Source organism: Echeneis naucrates, chromosome 10, assembly GCF_900963305.1.
Source record: "Echeneis naucrates chromosome 10, fEcheNa1.1, whole genome shotgun sequence".
Lineage (NCBI taxonomy): Eukaryota > Metazoa > Chordata > Actinopteri > Carangiformes > Echeneidae > Echeneis > Echeneis naucrates.
Window position 1 is genome coordinate 8,667,214 of NC_042520.1, and position 19,140 is coordinate 8,686,353.

At 37.2% G+C, this 19,140-nt stretch overlaps 1 protein-coding gene across 1 annotated transcript in view; it reads right to left on the reverse strand.

Annotated features, from left to right (window-relative positions):
• Nucleotides 1–3,418: 3,418 nt before the first annotated feature.
• The window catches only part of gfra4b (GDNF family receptor alpha 4b), a 37,817-nt gene continuing 22,095 nt past the window's right edge, over nucleotides 3,419–19,140 (reverse strand). Inside the window, exons 2-8 of the mRNA XM_029512665.1 lie at nucleotides 14,038–14,313; nucleotides 13,818–13,898; nucleotides 11,837–12,182; nucleotides 10,908–11,017; nucleotides 9,734–9,868; nucleotides 7,021–7,187; nucleotides 3,419–5,780 (exon numbers count right to left, since the gene is read on the reverse strand). Coding sequence (XP_029368525.1) covers nucleotides 5,640–5,780; nucleotides 7,021–7,187; nucleotides 9,734–9,868; nucleotides 10,908–11,017; nucleotides 11,837–12,182; nucleotides 13,818–13,898; nucleotides 14,038–14,313 — 1,256 coding nt within the window. The 3' untranslated portion in view covers nucleotides 3,419–5,639. The remainder of the gene's footprint in view (nucleotides 5,781–7,020; nucleotides 7,188–9,733; nucleotides 9,869–10,907; nucleotides 11,018–11,836; nucleotides 12,183–13,817; nucleotides 13,899–14,037; nucleotides 14,314–19,140) is intronic.

Sequence of the window (19,140 nt, forward strand, 5' to 3'; positions counted from 1 at the left end):
CAGATATTTAAATGCACAGTTTTGTCCCACAAATACCAGCAACTACACATGAACTAGTGTGGCTGTCCATTAATGGAGAGAAGGAAGTAATGAAAGAGGCAAGGATGTTTTATGGTTGAGTGAAACAAGAGAAGACATAATACCTCGAGAAGTGTACTTCAGACAGACCATACAAAGCACAATCCCAAACCTCAAGGACATCCATGTTTTTGAAGAAAGCATTACAAATATTACAATGCAGTGTTATAATGGCTTTGCATGAGATTTGTCTCTCAGTATGAGGGTTGAACAGCTGGGAGATTTTAGGCTTGCAGGGAAACAGTGGGATGCCCTTCAGATAGATTATTAGTAGAATTGTAGAAATTAAAACTATACAAAGTAAACAAGTGCTATTCTGGAGAAAAAGAGGCAAAGCTACAGATGCACTTCACCGCACATGAACGTACATTACCAATCTGATGCACTTATATAGGATTGTTTGTTTTAATGTGGCTTTTAAAGGCAGGGGATAATCTCAGCTGTGTTTTTTAACAGTATACCTGGGCTGAAGTTTTAGTTTGGTTTTTTTTTTTAATAAAATGTCATGCTATTCTCCATTTAAAAACTATTAAAATTGACATTTGTTTTGTTTCAGCAGAAACCTCGGAATAAACGGTTCAAACCCTCCTGTTGCTTTGCAGTTTAATCATCATTACTACTTATTTCCCCAGCAGAGGTTTTCATAGAGTTCACAGAGTTCAAACAATATTCTCGGAGTGAATCTTAAATGTTTTTTTTTTTTTTTTTTTTTTTTTTTATGATTGCAGTGAGCTTTAATCACACTTATCACTGGAATTGAAGTAGTGTAGCTGTTATTAGTCATTTGTTATGCTGGTGAGGAAAACGGTGAAGAAAATTACGCTGACATATATCACAAACTCTGGTTGTCTGTTGACAGCAATTAGTAGTAGAATCAATTTCAGTCCTTCCTCTGAAACACATGAAGGTGTAACTTACTGGAGGGGGGAAAAAAAAAAAATAAAAAAAAATAATCAAAGTGTGTTGGTGTTGCAGGTGAAATGATCCAGGTTTCAATACCCAACAGCAACATTTGATTGTCCCTATTGATCTGTGCTGGCTTCAGAGCCACCATTGGGCAGAAACTCTGCAGAATGAAGGGGCAAGGACAAAGGGGGGTGAATCTAAGTGATAATCCACACACACACACACACACACACACACACACAGAGCCAGAGTGCGAGAAAAGGCATACAAGAAGGTTGCCATGGAAAGCATCATATTTCTTCCTTTCTGTTTCAGGGTATTTTCCTGCAGAACTTATAATGCAGTGCCTCGATCTAGGACTGATAACCTAAATAAACACTTTATTTTTTATTTTATACTGTATTTAAAACTACATGAGTTGTTTTACCTTAAAGCATGTCAACAACATAAATTCTAAGCCAGCACAGGTTGTTGTTTAATGGTATTTATATTCTATTGTTTAAGTCATAACCAGCACCATGTCATGAATAACCGGGTGAGTGTAGAGGTTCACAAAAACATGATGTTTTAGTCATTGACAGTATGAAGGATATGACAGCTGAATATAGGCAAAGTGATGAGTTCAGTTATGTTTATAATGCACAGATACTGTTTTGTTTGAGAAATAATTTCAATAAGTTGAAACCCCTTGTTGAAAATGTGTTAATTAATTTTTAACTCATACTTGCTCTATTCATGTTTGCAAGTTGGATCATACCTAGAAATAGTTTTTACCAAGAACATAACATTAGTACTAATCAGGAAGTCACTCACTGATCTAATACTGAGGGTATTTATATAAAAAAAAAACTGTATGAGGGCCATATGGTTAAGGTCAAGGTTCCCTAGACACAAAGAATAAATTAAATATTAAAAAAAATAAAATTTACAAAAACAGAAATGTTCACATTTCCATCATTCTGTTTATTTTGGAGGACGTAACATTAATGGAATGGCCAAAAAATGGAAACACCAAGGTGGCGTGATACCGTCCTGATGTAGCAGCAGCTTTTTTTTTTTTTTTTTTTTTTTTTTTTTTTTTTTTTGGCAATCCTAGGTATCGCTTATCCTTCTTAAAAAAACATTGGTGGAACCTTAATAGTGATGAAATGCTTTGTATAATCAACCATGATGACCAGCAACATAGACATGGCATTATCAAAGATGATAATTTACAAGCATATGAAAACTGGAAATGGAGTTCAGTGTTTTCTCCAGGCAATGGGATTAAATATTTTTGTAAATATGACTTTCATCGAACTTGTTTGCATATTTCACAAGCTCAATGACTTTTTCAGGGAGTTTTAATGTTCATGGACACTGTGGTTATAACTGGAGTGACAAAATTTTATGGGAGTGAACTTCCAGTTTGATGAATGGTATCATGGGTCATCAGTGATAAGAGATTAATCCAAAACAAACCATGTTTGTTTTTTCCAGAACACTGCACATTGAAAATGAAAATGCATCACCCATGGAGTGATGAGTCTGGTATAAATCAGCTTAGCATATCCTGAGCATTCACATTCTTCACAGCAACCTGTTTCTCATCTAGACTTGTAGTATAATGAGCACTTTTTTTTTTTTTTTCTCTCTTGCGCTGTATTCTGAATTCACTGCTGTAGCTGATTTAAGTGCCAAGGCCCATGGTCTATTGTCATCAGGATGCAAACCAAGTGTTGCTGTCTTGACTCTCACCTTTCCCCTATTCTGAGTCAGGACTCTGCTCTGTGATCATAACTCTGAGCCACAGACAATGAACATCCACCAGGCAAGTTTTTCTTCCTGGTCAGAGCTTTAAAACTTTTATATCACTGTTTTCTCCAGTGTTCTGATGTCTACTTAAAAGTTGACTTTGACATGACATCAGCATTCCTATTTATCCATATTTTCGTAGATTTTTTTTTTTTTTTTTTTTTTTTTGGGGGGGGGGGGTGAGGAATCCCAGACGGTATGGTCAAATCTACAGCTGCGATGGAGATTATTCTTTTAGTTCCAAATACAACCACAATGATGGCTTTAGACATGAAATGATGAGTTACTTATTTCCTTGACAGAAAATTAATCTACAACAATTTTGCAAATGGATAAGCTTCAGTTGTTTAACCAGGCTAACACAAGGCTGTTCCAAATTGAATAGTTTAAATGATTTTGGGCTGTTCATTGAACAAAATCTGGTTGGAGGCACCATCATGGATTAAAGCCATTTTTTAAAACTATTTTCATATAAAAAAAAATCAACACATTGATTAAAAACAGTTATGATAATTACCCTTAGCTGCAGTCATAGACGATTCATATTACATTTCATTCCATATTTTTTTTATTTTCATTAAAAAAATGTAACAGCCAGAACATAAATGTGCATTTTAAAACATGACACCAAAAAGGGGAATTGTGTGAGCCCAAAACTGCAAGTCAACCAGTTTAATGAACTATATGTGCTTAGAACAACACTTGAAAGTAATGACACAATAATGGCAAACACAAAACCTACTGTACATCACCAAAGAAGAACATTGGCCAAACACTGAAAGTAAAAGCCACATCTCAGGCACAGGTTGAGAGCTGCTATATTAAGTGTGTTATCTCACCTACCATTGTAGCAGAGTTTGCATAGGCGATTTTGTCATTTTTCACAGATTTTAGCTCTGCTATTAGAATAGGATGGCAATATTTACCTCATGGTCAATTTGGTCACCACTTTGGTCCAGGCTGAAAAATCTCCACTAATATTGGATAGATTGGCACAAAACCTGGATCATGTTTCCCCCTTGATCCCTTAACTTTTCATATATATATAATAATTTTCCAATCAAAATTTAGATATTTTGACCAAATAGAGCATTGACACAGTCTGTTTTGCTTTTTGGTGTTATTTAGGAATCTTGGCATTGTAACATCCTAAACTACACAGATGGTGAACATAGTATATGTTCTGTACCTGGTAAACATAGTCAATTTAACACTGTCATGGTGAGAAGGTTAGCATGCTAATGTTAGGATGTAACTTAACATATATTAAACTGCATATGTCTGCAAGGCGTTTTCAGACCACATCATCTTTACTCACAGTTACAGGTGTTCATTTTGCACTCTGTTTTTCTGTGCTGTTTCCAGCAGCAGATATCTGCCACTTGAAATCTTTCCTTGTAAATGCTGTATACTTGATGCTGAACAAACTTGCCACATTCTTTGAGAGAATTTTCCACTCCATTGGGCCAGTTTTTAAATGGGAAATTTATCATAATTGTTCATTCATTCTAACGTTTACTTTTTTGATATTTGTCTACTCTCTACAGCTACATAGGCCGCTAGAGAGAGCAGCCATGGCCTGATGAGTAAAGCGCAAAGGGCTGTTATGAATCGTTCAGCTCCGTGAGGTTATGAATAAATTTCAAATACTTGTAAGGTGGTATGATGCACGCCCTGGGTTGAATTTGGGCCTGTACAAAACAACTGTAGTTGCATTACCGTTTGCATTATCTACACAAATAATGCTCTCCAGAGTATTCCTGGAGGTTGTGTGAATCATAGTTTAGGTTAACGTGTTGATTTGTGTTGCTTCTGTCCCTTCTGAGGAAGGAATTTATTCACACTTCAATAACCTAAAAAAAAAGTTTGCAGAACCTCTCTTCTTCTTGCAAAATCAGGGATGCGCTCCCAGAACAGAAAGTACTGAATCATCCATAACTCTCTGAAACTCAGAACCTAGTATTGCATTTTTCACATACACAATGAGAAATAAACAGGTATTACGTTCACAAGCACATAGTACAGAAGCTACAGGTAAAGAGTTACTGCTTTTCTGACCATGTCCTTTGGAGACAAATAACTTTCTGGATAAAGACCAAGGACTTTCCCTTTTGAATAGCTTCTTTAGCCTCAATGTCAATAAAAGGATGAGAAAGAACTCATCAGAGTGTGAGTTTGATGGGGAGGATAATTATTTTGTCATAGTGTTGCTGGACAATTTAGAATCAGTGCCTTAGTCCAGGATGTCTGAGAAAATGGCTGCTCTATTGTCTTTCAGTATTTTTTCTACTCCAGTATTGATCAGATGTAATGGTCCTTTTTCACTCGCTTCAGGTAAGTGGTAATATAGACCCATATATACTCCAGCAGATGTCCTCTCTCTTTGTGTATTGGGCTCGTCGTAGACACACTTCATTGTTCACTCCAAAAACTTTCCTTTTACAGTATTTCAAATAAGAGCTTCTGTTGTTAAAACAAATATTCACAGGTACCTGTGTTTATATCATACATATCTGCTTTATATCACCATAGTAACTCTTCAAAATGTATACATTTGGATAACTTAGAGCTGGGTTAATCCACAAAGGTGGTACTCTGACTTCATTTTGGCTCAACCTGATTTCAGTGACAATGTACAAATGTACAGACAGGCTTCGATTTTGTAGAAGTCTCTCTTACAGTCTGAGTGAAAAGCCTGGCAGGTGGAACTGAACCACAGAGACACAAAAATAGAAAAAAAAGAACTGCTGTACATATTTAGGAGGAGGAGAAATTCCACATAGTCAATTTTCTTCTGAACTGCACTGGTCCTCCCTTCTGCTTGGTTCTAGTATGGTCCTCTGGATGGTCCCCTGCAGGCTTTAAGATCCATTGTTTAGCAGATGAAGCAGCAACAGAAGACTGAAGGCAGCTTGAAGCATTATGCTGGGGGGTGAAGCAGAGTTTGGGAGACTCTTAGAGGGCAGGGTGGACTGGCCGAATAGCAGTTCATTTCCCAGGGCCTGGGGGGAGACAGAGATTAGTTTATGTCTGCTCTTCTTTTTTATTTATTTATTTATTTATTTTTCCCAGAGTGCAGTGCTAATCTAATATTCCATTGTGTTACAATGGCTGAGTCTAGGCTATGCTGGGTGTTAATGTTACTTGAACCCAGGCGCTAGAACTGGAGACCCAGTACCTTCACCTAATGAGTGTATCGCTCTCTGGTCAGGCATCATTAATATTCTCTATACTGTACCTTTTTGCCGTGGAGCATGGTCATGACATGGTCATGATTTGTGTTTCTCACAGCTTTTGAGATTTGCAAAGATCATTTAAATGCGACCAGTTTCACTGTGCCAACAAACATTCGTATTTGCAGTTGTTTCTATGAACCCTCACTCCTCTTCTTGAGTCGATGTGTTTACAGATAGAAAACCTCTATGTGGTCTGACTGACCAACATAATGGAACTTATCAGAGAAGTTGTCAAACCTCACCACTGAAGCAAAGAATGTGAACATGCCACATTTTTGTCAGGACTTCATGATTCTCTGATTCTAAACTAATGACTAGTCTCACCAAATGTGGCACATAATTGGAAGGTATTGAGGCATAGAGTCAAACTCAACCGTATTTTGATATAAATCATCACCAAATATACCACTTTGCTCCTGATATTTGTGGTATCAGAAGAGATGCCAGCCCCCACCTCTTAATAATAAGTAATAATAATAATAATAATAATAATAATAATCTATTCTCCTCACTATGAACATAATTCAGTAATTTATCCTTAGTATTGGTAAGAATTTAATATAACTTCATGTTGATGATGTGATGTGCAGTTCTTAAACCAAAGGCCTGATTAATATACCAGAGCTTGCCTAAATAAAAAGGCATTGAGCTGGAAGCATTTTGGCTTTTTTCTCCTGACACTTTTAATAGGTAGATCTTGCCTTTGTTCAGGGCCGAGGTCAGGGATCTTGGGCTCAAAAAGTTTGGTGACTACTGACATAGACTGCACCTCTCGCTTTACCTTCTGTAAAAAAAAAAAAAAGCTGATGTCATGAAATCATTTGAAAGTCCTACAGTTGTTACTTGGAAAATCCTCACTCGGTTGCTTTAATATTTTAAAATCACAGTATTGTGGCCAAACTGCAGAACAAAGCTTTCTTCTGGTGTCAGAAATGGTTTCACAGATGGATGTCTAGTTGTGTGAACCTGCTCAGTCAACCACTGACCAAGGCAGAAAGTTGCACACCTGTGTTGGTATGATTGTATCCAGAAGAATTCTCATAGTTTCTAAGGTTTCCAGTGGAGAAGTGGTGCTCCTGCTCTCTTTGCTGTTCTGGCTGAGGCTGGGTGTGCTGGGCTGGCGGAGAGTTGGCTGCTGGTCTGATTCACTTCCAAATGCCATGAGAGCATTCCCTGAAGCATGAGACAAAGCAGTATCAAAAATGTTATTGGACCTTAGCAGCATAATCTTGATATGTTTTCCTTGAGTTCTGCTCGTGTCTTATTCAAGATGCCAGATGCCTCCAGCTTGGACTTGTAAATTTTGAATGCAAGCTTTTTCTGGGCCAGAGTAGTCTGGATTTGCTCAGTAGCAAAGAAAAAATGGAAAATAATCAGTATTCTCTTCAAGTCTCCAAACTGCACCTGCCTCTACACATCGACCTCATTAACTCATAGACCATTTGCACTGGCCAAACAACTCTGAGACCTCTCTGTATCGCTTCTAGGCTGGGGGCCCGAGGAAAGGCTGGCCAGAGATTCACCTCCCTACATAGCACACACAAATCAAGAATATTTACATGGATAACACACACATACACACAACATAAGGACCATTGGTCTCCAGAGCACATGTCATAAGCAGAAGAGTCTTCCAAGAAAATCAGCTTCAGGCACAGAACCAGATGACATAATAAATTACAAGACACATAGAGGACCTCTGGATTAAGGTTGCTGTAGTTCTAATGTGAAATGATATTATGTGTTCACCTTCAATCTATATTATTATTTCAATTATTCATGCCATATCAGTCATCATATGTACTGCTATCTCCTCTGCTCCTACATTGCCCATCTTACCTTCATGAATCTGTAATTAATGCCCCTGTACTGTGGTTCAATACACTCACTGCATTCAGATCCTTGCTGTATTTTTGCCATGTGGCTATACAGCACTTCTAATAACTATTGAATTGATTACCACAAAGTTTTGAACGTGCTTTTCATGGCTCCCAGATGACAAATCTGAGACATTTCTCTCTGATTTCTCTTTGTTGTGTGTGTAATGTGTTAGGTCTTTGGTGATTGTGCTATTTTTATTGAGGGATGTTGAACAAAACATTTGTGACTTTAAGGAAATTGTTGAAATTTTTCCAAAATAGGTAACAGGCGTTTGTTCTCATCCTTTCCATCAAAAGTAGGAAAGGAAAAGATAAGCAGCACATCAGGAAGAGGAGATTTAGTAACTATACAATTACCTAAGTATCATTGGGCCGTTTTATATATAACTATACTACACTATCACTCAATAAGTAGTGTCTTAACGCCCTAGCAGAATTGTCAAGGTAAGGATGATTTATAACATGAGTAAGAGAGTGAGACTGAAATAGAAATGGAGAGAGAACATAGGGCAATTCTACAAATTGCGCAGCATCTGATCCAATACATTTTGCTTCACTGCTGTTTGACAATGCTGGGAAACATTTGTCTCAATGAAATCTGCCTATTTCTTGTCCCGTGTTTTTATCATTACTTGATTGGATTTTCAAATCAAGTCTGTTTGAATGTCACATTTTGCTTGTTATCGGTACATACATCAATCGGTCATTTTTGCATCCGATGTTCATGATTAAATTACTCTGGTTGTATCTGTATATGAATGTGTCAATATAAAACTATAAATGTCCATACACAGTGAGGTAGTGGGGTATTAGTTTCTGCCATAGGGTAATGGAGTTCTCTTCATGCACTTGCTTTATATACCAAAGTCCTGCTATGTTCACACTGTAAATACAAGTATCCCCATAGGCTTATTTTTTGTCTGTGTTTTTATGCTGCATCATATCACATCATTATTACCTGAATTGCTTAAAATGAAAAATGTTCCATCCTCCACATGCGTGTTTCTACTACAGAGACAAGAAATTACCCCATAGTCCCCTGTAAATATCCCCTTTATACACAATATTTTACAGTTTTGATGCTTAGCTATGTAACAGGATGCTGGCTGTAGCATTAAAGTTAAATAAGAGACATAAAATTGATATTGATCTTGTCCTCTACATCTCAAGAAGAAAGCACATAAAATGTACTGAGCAAAAAAGCTATTAGCTAAAAGAGCTATTACTGAAAATTGTGTGGCACCCGAGTAACTTGTGCTAAATAGTTAGGAAACTGTCAAATAGTAAAATGTCCAAAATGTTCATTGTTTAATCATGCAGTTTGCCTCAACCTTCTTTGTATAACTCTTGGTCTTGTAACAAATATTACAATTGTTATGAGAGGGACATTTTGGTTGGAGTAATGGTCTTTTTAAATTTTCACTGCAAAGTCTTAAAATGACCCTGATGTTTGGGCGGCATGGGGACACAGTGGGTGGAACTATTGCCTCACAGTAAGAAGGTTCTGGATCAAACACTTGGCCCCAAGTCTTTCTGGGTGGAGTAAGCATGTTAAATGTAGTCCAAGTTTCTTGTAGGTGTTTATGGTTGTTTATCTGTAAGGGTTGATCCTGTGATAAACAGGTGACATGCTGAAGCCCGATCTCTCCCATCGCCAGCTGGGATCGTGAAGTTTTAAAGGGAAAGAACGTGCAAGCGGCAGCATTTTACCTTAAACTGAATGATACCCGTTAAACAGGACACAGAAATGTCTTAAATATTTTACCCACTATCAAATACCTTTTATGTAAATACGATCCCTTGACCCAATGTTCAGTACATAGTAGGAGTGACACTCACGGAGACAGATGTTGTCGGTGAACGATCCCAGGAAAGTCTCACAGTCAGCTCTCTGGCTTCCACTGCCTGAGCAGGAGCACCACGGAGCCACGCTGGACGTGGAGTTGTCTATATAGTTGGGAGTTATTGTACTTCCTGCAGAGAGACCAGCATTAAATATTCTTTCTCATTTGAGTTGTTAGACTCTATTAACAGCTCTTTACTTTCTGAAACATATTTCCTCTAAGCTAATTGATGTAACATACAGCTGGTTAGACCGGCTGCATCTTCACTCCTCTGTTATAAAGGAGAGTCACTGAGAAATACTTGTTTCTATTCTAGGTCATAGAAGTCTCTGGCATTGCAATTTTTGCTTCTGTTTTTTTTTTTTTCTTTTCTTTTCTTTTCTTTTTTCATCTCTCAACACAGCAGAGTTGAGGTTTCAAGTGTTTTTAATAAATATGAGGCAGAAATGAAAATGCCAAGTGTGTGTCAATGCTAAGGGGTGCCAATTAAGGATCTTGAAGTGTAATACATTAGTGTCTGCAGTGCAAATAAACTGGCAGTTCTTTTTTCTTTTATGGACTGATAAAAACAAATGTGATACACCTTGCATTATATGAAGAGCTTTGTTTTAAGGAAATAATTGGAGATTTCTTCCCTTTTGCATTTTAAACCATGTTGAACATTTTTACTTTACTTTTGTTTTTTTTATTTTCCCTCTCCCACTCATATCTAACCTGTTTGGTATTTATTAATTTACCCTCTAGCTAGCTTTCACTGGTCCCTTCCTTCACCCTTCCAAATCACACTGCTTTGTTCGTTTTTTTTTTTTTTCGGGTTATATCTCACCAGAGCAGGCTTTGTCCACACTGATCAAAATTAAGTATTAGACATGCATTATTCACGCTTTAGAGTTTGGAAATAAAGTTATGTTTAAAAAAAGTTAATTAGTTCAGATTCAGTTTGTAATGAGTTTCGCTGAGCCAAACGTTCCCCCATCCACCCTTTAATAAAAAAAAAAAAAAAAAAGACAGGCAGGCTAGTTATCTCTTGTGTGAATTTAAAAAAATCAACATCTTGAATGTTCTTGAAAATCAGTATCCCTCTCAACTGCTAAACTTACACAACATGTTTTTCTATGCTTTTTCTGTGGTGAAGCTGTCAATGTCTTACTGCTCAGGTGTGCACCCACCTATGAGTCCTGTGTAGGCGAGAAGACAGGCTCCATAGTTTCCTTGCTTACAGCCATTAGCAGATGTTTCAGAGGATTCGCAGTCATAGTGAAACTGTGCCAGACGAGACCTACAGAAATAGCAAGTGCAGTTTAGCAAGAACATGACAGGGGACCCCCCCTTCCATTTATTTATTTATTTATTTATTTATTGGAAAAAGTTTGCTGATTGTTTTTTTTTTTTTTAAATCTAGTTTTTTTATATAGATCCATTTTAAGATGAATTGTCATTTAATTAAGAGTTTGCCCCTCTGACATAAAGAAATATTGTTGAATGTGTGAGAGACTGAAAGCATTGGACTGTAATGTGAAAGTGAGAGAAAGTGTAATCTGTTTCATCCCCCAACCCTGGGATCATTAGTAAGGCCCTCTGAGTGTAATGGGGCTGTGAAAAATAATGGCCATGACCAGAGATAGCAATGAGCGATAACTCTGATCCATCTGGCTCTTTATCTGTACTAAATATTTAATGTGTTATTCCAACAGGCTCTCTGGGGTGTTCTAACCAATGGTGATAGAAAGCTTGACGGTAAAACAGCAGGGCATTTTGCTGATTGAATGGCTGTTTAGTTGGTTTCAAAGAGTCTTAATACCAAATAAAAGTGATCCAAATATGTATAGTGAGCATACATAAAATCTACATCCAAGGAATACTTGAAGTCAAGAGGGCACAATAAAACACTGGCTTTGCTGATTTTGGGATATTGTGAGAAAAGAGTTGCATCATCAAGCAAAACAAACCTGTTGTTATGATTATATTAGAGCAATATGTTATTGTGTGCATTTGAGACAAGTGAGATCATTTTAATAACTTCCACTGGCATGATAGAAAGAATGACACTGAAAAGAATGGAAGCCCATTATAAGCTTCTATTTAGCTGCATTCTAACCTGCAGACGTAATCAGCTTTGCAGATCCTCATCTGTGCGATACAGTTTGGCTTTTCCAGGCTTTCATAAGAGCAGCTGGGGACGATGGTCTGCCTCCGACGCTCTGCGCACGCCGTGTCCGTACATGGGCAGAAGAGCAGCTCGTGTGTGTAATCAACAGGAACACGGTCGAAGAACCTGCGCAGGGCCTTATTGCATTTCGGCCGGTTGCACAGGCCTGACTTGGCAGTGGTTTTGATACACGCAGAGACATATTCTGTACGAAGCTTCTGGCACAAGTCATCTACATTGCAAGCCTTGGCTGCGTCCAGGCAGCGATTCACAGTTGTCATGCCAACATCAGAGTCTGTGAATGGGTGTGAGGTTGTAGACAAGTGGACATAAGTACAAAATAACAGCAAGAGAGCAAAAAGGTTTTTGGTTTATGTGAATAAGAGCATGTGTGACCTGGGGAATGTTCTTAGTTCATGTATTTAGCATGCTGAAATATAGTCTTATTTTGTTGCTTTTGATTTCAAAAGTTCAGGCACAAAGCTGGGAATAAAAGTTCAGCTTCATGGTACTGTGTGTTAATAAACTATGGAGGTATATTTTCTGAACACCAGAGAAAGAAAACTAGTAATAGGAGAGCAGTCTGTACAACAAATGAGATTGGTCCACTGTTAGATTTGTGTCGCTCTGACATTGCAGTGGCCTTTTACACAGCCTGTCATTTCAACGCTCCACAAAAACAATAACCACATCTTTATTCAGTCAGATAATAATGAAAGGGTGGTCTGAAGGACTCCTAACAAGAAGCATCAGGCTAAAGATGTTGAGGAAAACTCTTACTGAGCTCATGTTTGTGCTGTGTACTGTACAACCATTCAGATAACTTGCTTCTCTGATTTGGCATTAGGGAATAAAGCCATCATGATATTATGAATTAATGGACCCTGGAACTTAGTTTTGTTTTTGAAACAAACCTGCTGTGTACATGTTTCCTTCAAATGTCACTGATTTATGACTGGTTTGCTTTAAGCATGAGTCAGTAGGTTCTGAAGTGTGTTTATTGTTAGGCAGACTGACTAACAGGGTTCTGGTTCTGGTTAGAGTTGTCTGTTGGGTTAGGGTTAAAACAAACAAATGCTGTAGGTTTCAATCATTCTTTATCATAACCCCACCCAGTGTTGTTAGTTCATTAATGAGGTGACCTAATCTTTTCATTAAATGTCCCACCCTTCCAGTGTTTTTATATTGAAATATAGAGGATTTCGAGTGAACAATGATATAAACCAAATCCTGAGAGTTTGCATGGTGGGTACAGGTGGGCTGGGTTACTAGGACCTGATGGCTCATTTTAAGGCTCAGTTTCTGAATATGGGCTTTTTCTGTAGATTGAGTGCTTCTAAACCTTTCAGAGTATTAATATAGAACATATACATGTTTTTAATTAAAGACACAGAACAATATGTGGCCTTTAAAAACATTTTTGACAAATATTCTGTTTTTTAGATGAAAAGTTATCCTGTTTCTCTCTATCCTATCTTGATGAAATCAGTTTTTTTTGGATTTTTCGGAGAAAACAAGGGCTAAGGACTCTAAGAAAATAAGAGTAATTAATGATTCTTTGTTATTTAATTGAGAGAATAATCGACATACTATTATGCTTATTATGCTAATGCCATTTTACATTCTAAAAGGCAATTTTCAGTAAATAATTCACATTAAGAACATGGTTTGGCTTTTATTTAATATTCATCTGAATATTAAAGACAAAGACTAACCCTAACCCTATGTTTGGATTTTGGCATTGTCCACGTGAATTTTAAACTTGGTAACACTTGTGTAAGTACTATGTTTGTCAGAGCAGATTTACATTTGCCTTTGCCTTTTTCCAGGAAAAATGCAATATGCAATCATATATTCTGGGGAGGGTAAAACCTCTTCAAAAAGGGTGATATAAAATAAGCTGAAAGTTAGTGAAGGTCATTGAACTTGCCAGCTGTGATAGAGGCCAGGCGGACGTAGTCGTAATCCCTCTGCACTGTTTCATAGGGATAGCTCTCCACTAGGTCTAGTCCTGAAAGCATAAAACACACAGAAACATTGAATGTTGTAACACCCTAATTCATCTAAACAGTGTGAAGCACACTAGAAATGATCAATATTAAAATCATGTTTTAAGCAGTTCAGAAAGCTGCCATCTAAAAACCACTAACCATGTATAGTAGACTGATGAAGGCTCCAGTAGATGCTCAGGCAGTTCTTCTCCTTCTTCATGCCTCGCTTACACTGGCAGCCGTGCAAGGGGCTGGACAGTAGGGCGGACACTGCGTTGGCACACTGGCTTCTGGCGCCGGGGCCAAGCTTGATGTTGCCATTGCCCGCCACACACTGACGCAAAGTCCGCAGTCGTGGGCTACATGTCTCATCACTCGAGCATGAGTCTCCAGCAACCAAGCAGTCTCTGCCAGCCAGAATAACCTCCAACAGAGCTGTGAGGGAAGAAATCAGCACAACAGGAAGCAGAATGAGAGGTTGAGTTGGAAGGTTATTAAATGAGATGAAAAATGAATCTTAAAAGTCAGACCAAAATGTCAGAGATAAAATTAAGAAGGAGAAAGCTTCTTTAGTAGTCATGACTGGAATTCTATACTTCTCTCTGTTATTTGAAAAATTTGGATGTGCCATTACGTTTGGTGAAAATAAAAAGGGGCTTGAGATTTTGTGCTGGTACTACAGATGCAGCCCTTTCAGTCTGCTGTTTTCAGGATGAAAAATTTACTGCATCCACTACGTTTTCTATCCCAGTATTTCATTTTTGTTTTGGTCAAGCTTGCAGTATGGAACTGTCATTCTCTCTGCTTTATTAGAGATATTTCAGCAGATATTGCATGATATGAAATTGTGTTGACATATTTAATATATCCTTGATTTTACATCTAGCACATCATCAGATCCAAATTTAAATTTAGTCCTTCGCCATAGACATCCCCATAGTTTTGTGTCAACTAAAAATTGTTTACCTTGCTCCCTTTATTAATGTTCTCAAAATTTTACCTTCCAAACATTAGCATGGTAGTGCTGTCATTGTGAGCGTTTGCAATTACCAAAAAGAGTTTCTAGCATGGTGTCAAACTTTTGTCATTTTGTTTCTGTATTGGCCTAGTGCTCCATAACAATAACAGTGGTGGAGGATATTACAGGTAGAGAAAAAACCTTCAGAACCATGAAAAATTTATACTGACCATTTAACCTTTTACATTTGGAAAAAAAGGACAGTCTCATTGCATTCATGGGAAAATGTTGCAGAAAGCATATTAGCTCTTGAGAATGGCCTAAACTTTATTTAAAAAAAAAAGTACTTTCTGTATGTGCTGCTGTAACAAGGAATCTTTGAACATAATTTATTGTTACAATAGATCACGTTTTGTGACTTCCCACTTTATAAAGGATCTGCATGCTAACACATCTGTTGCTTTATTGTGTGACTGAATTGCTTGTTTCTGACCTGAAATGGAGCATTGTTATGACATTAGGATTTTAATTGAATGTATCATATATTCAGACGCTCTGTGAAAGGTTGTAAGTGGCAGGCTTATCATGCTAATCCACACTCTGCCGCAGACATTGTCCTGATGGTTTGACTCATTCGGTTCTGCTGGATGACTGAAACCTATTCATCGAGCCAAGGAGCTTGAATAATGGGTGTGTGATGTGGACAGAATATGCAGAGAACATTAAACCATAAAAGAATCTTTGCTTTTGTTTGGATGACAGGGGAGAAGTTTGGAAAAAAATTTCATTAAGTGGTTTTTAGTTTTAGTGTTGTCATTAATCACATCATGAAAGAGTTCACATTGAAACTAAGGGTTTAGATACTTGATGTTATGGCTCATTGTTCTCATATCTTGCCAAAAACTCACACTAAATAGAATATCAAGGATTAGCACTATATAGCATTTGAATTTGATATAAATATGCTTGATGTGGCCTTGGTTTGATTTAAATGTTCTTAGGCATCTTGTCTGCCTGCCAACACACAGTCAAAGAAAGAAATCGTCAGCATCTGGGATCATAAGAATTTTACCCTCATTTCAATATACTGTATTAATACAAATTATAAATGTAAATATCAAGAGGTTGACCCTATTATTGAAAAGTAAATTGAAAAAGACAATTAGAAACAAAACTAAACCTGAAGAGGTTTTGATCTCTCCATTACTGTTAGTTTTTAATATGAAAATTCAGAATTTTTATGGCCTGAGTTAAGTCAGTAATTCATGTTACTGTGATAGACAAAAGAAGATTTTGGAGTATTTTCTTCTATTTTCTATTCCTACGCACGACCTGCAATAAACCAAGTGGATCCCATGATTCAACTGTAAATTCATAAAACCTCTTGTTGTTTCTAATGTCCCTTTGCCCATCTGCTTAAATCAAGTTTTCAATTTCATGCTGCTTTCATCTGCTTAGACTGAAGGTAATTCTGTGCAAAATTGTTGCCATGTTTTGTTGTTTCAAAACAAACACCCAGGAAGAAAGGGGAACAGTAACAAAACACCATTTCCATTCTGTAAAGACTGTTCAATCAATTATATCTGCTTTCAAATCTCAGCTGTTACTCAAACATCCAAAGGTACAAAGGTGTATATTGAGCCTCTCTCTCCTATCAAGCTCTCATCCCCCACTCACAGCAAATCAGCTAAACACGTCCAGTACGGGCATGTAGATGCTGCGAAGGGTGAAAAAGTCTCAGTTCTAAGCAATGCCAATGTCTTAACAGGCCAGATGGTCAGTTGCACATTGAAGGCAGAGATCCCGGGCCTTTCCTCTACGGCTCTGTGTGTCAGTATGTGCTGTCTGGGCAGAAGCTGGAATAGACACCATACATCATGATTGCAAATGAGCCGTTTGATTTGACATTTCCAATAAGCCTGTCTCAATGTACCAGTGGGTTTAGCCAATTAACCATGTCAGTAATCAATGTGGTCTGAGGCTTGGTTAAGGCCTCAGTTTCCCGGCCACATAAATCATGGACAGATTAGCTGATCAGTTACCCTTAATGGTCCACTTCAGGAGAGATAAAATGGAAAATGAAAGTTAATGAACTTGGCTGGAATTTTGGACTCACTCCTATATACTTGCAAAGCAGTAAGGTTGTGGGGGTGAAATGATGATTTATTGTTGCGCTTAATGAGGATCACCTTTGTTTCAGTTGTCTTAAGGTTTGGAATTTATCTTGGACAGTAGTTGAAGCAAACAGCCCCACTTTAGAGTGAGCGGCCTCCGGCTGTTTTTGATAAACGCCGTTGGTTGCAGTCTGACGTTGTGTTAGACAACATGATACAAGCCATTTTAGCATAATACCTACTCTTAATATCCATGTTATTCTTGTCTTTGTTTTTAAGCTGCTACTTTCTTCTGCAGGATTTTCCTCTCATTATGAAAAATATGCAAAACTACAAAACCTATTTTGTGCAGATATAGAGATTTAAGAATTTTTTGATTAAATGAAATGATTATGATGAGGAACACACCTGTTCCGTTAAACCTGAAAAATATGGTTTAGGTTTGGTAGCCCTGTGGCACCGCGATGCTACAAAAAGACATTGAATTTTAATATCGAACATTTTCTATGTGAAAATATCCAACTTTAAATTCCACATTTGATTAAACAGCCTTAGACCTGTGACCATGATAACGTGTCACCAAGTAGATAATAATTTACACATTCAACTGATACAGATCCACTTCACCATACTCTACGGTCAAAACAAGCAGATTTGGGTGATAATAATCTGTAGTCCACCACCACCACCACCAACTACTTCCATGCTGTCACACCATTTTCATGTTGGCATTTGATACATAGTTGTAGCTGCCTTTCATTTTTGCATCCTAATTTTTTTTTTTTTTCTAACAGACCTTAACAAGTGGCCAAGAAAATATCAGACAAAGTCAACTTTTCTTCTTGCCTTATGTACATATTTCAAAATGTCCAGCTATTGCATGTCTTATTTCACTCGAAGGTTAAATATAATCAAAAGAGGGTAAATAAGTTCCACAAATATGTATTTTTATATAACAGGAGTTATGTAAACAAGAGTTGTCAGTCACACATTTGTATATTTTTCTACTCACGCTACTTGTACCACCAAGGTACTGGTAATCTGGGAACTAATCAAAACCCCTTCCTAATAACAACAAAAGAATCCTTTTTTGATGCCATTAATCTTTTTCAAGTTTGTGTATTCTTTTAAATACAGAATAAACTATTTTAATTATAAATAGACTTAAGCAAACTTCTTACTTGTAAATGTCTTCATTGAACTGAGCATTTTAATTGTCTTGTCAAAATGGCAATCATATTCGTTAGAAGTAGCTCTAAGAAAACTGTAGTTTTGAATATATAATTTGCTTTTATCCTCCACTGATCTTCTATTGGTCACACTAAACTTCAGTTCAGCACGTAACTGTTGAGAAGATGGTGAAGGTGGAGTTCATTAGGTTGTGAAATGCCTGCTTTAAGTCCCAATGCAGTAAACGTTTGCCTAACTGATAATTTTTTGCAGCAAAACCTTTTCATTATAGGCCTAAGTGAATGTAAATTGTTCTACCAGTGTAAGAATCATCTTCACAAAAATGCAGCCTTATTTTTCTGTTCTATATTGCTGCTGCCTGATACTTTGTGTAGACATTATTTGCTTTTATGGCACAAAATTAGCAATTTTAGACATCAAAGCAGGCTAGATTGAATTTGGCAAATGACACAGCAAAACGCCCATTCAAAAATAAAGCAGTGTCCCATGATTACTTGTTGTTAGGCATCAAACAAATCCCAGAAAAAGCCCCAGAAAAGCACAGTAATTAGCTACAAAGTTCTAAAAAGAGATGCATTCACATTTTCAGCAGTGCACACAAGGTAACTTTAATACAGTACACAACATTTTTTTTTTTTTTTTACTTTCCAAAAAAAATATATATAAAACTGTCACTTGGTTGATCATTTTCCAGTCGAAGCTGCTATTCAATTTTAACTGTATGATTGCCATGTAAATTATTTATACTGAACTTCAAACAAAAAGACTTAAGCCATAGTAGACACCAATCTTGGAGCAACGGCTCACTTGGTGAAGCTCACTGGTACATTAAAGGATTTTTATTGGCAGTGCATGGATATGTAGCTGTAGTCTGCCAAAAAAAAATAAAAAATAAAAAACTGTCTTGGCTATAACACATGCTTATTATAACAGTATAGGACATACAGTGCCTTAAACTCAAGACCAGATATACCATTAAAAGCAACTAGTAATACAATG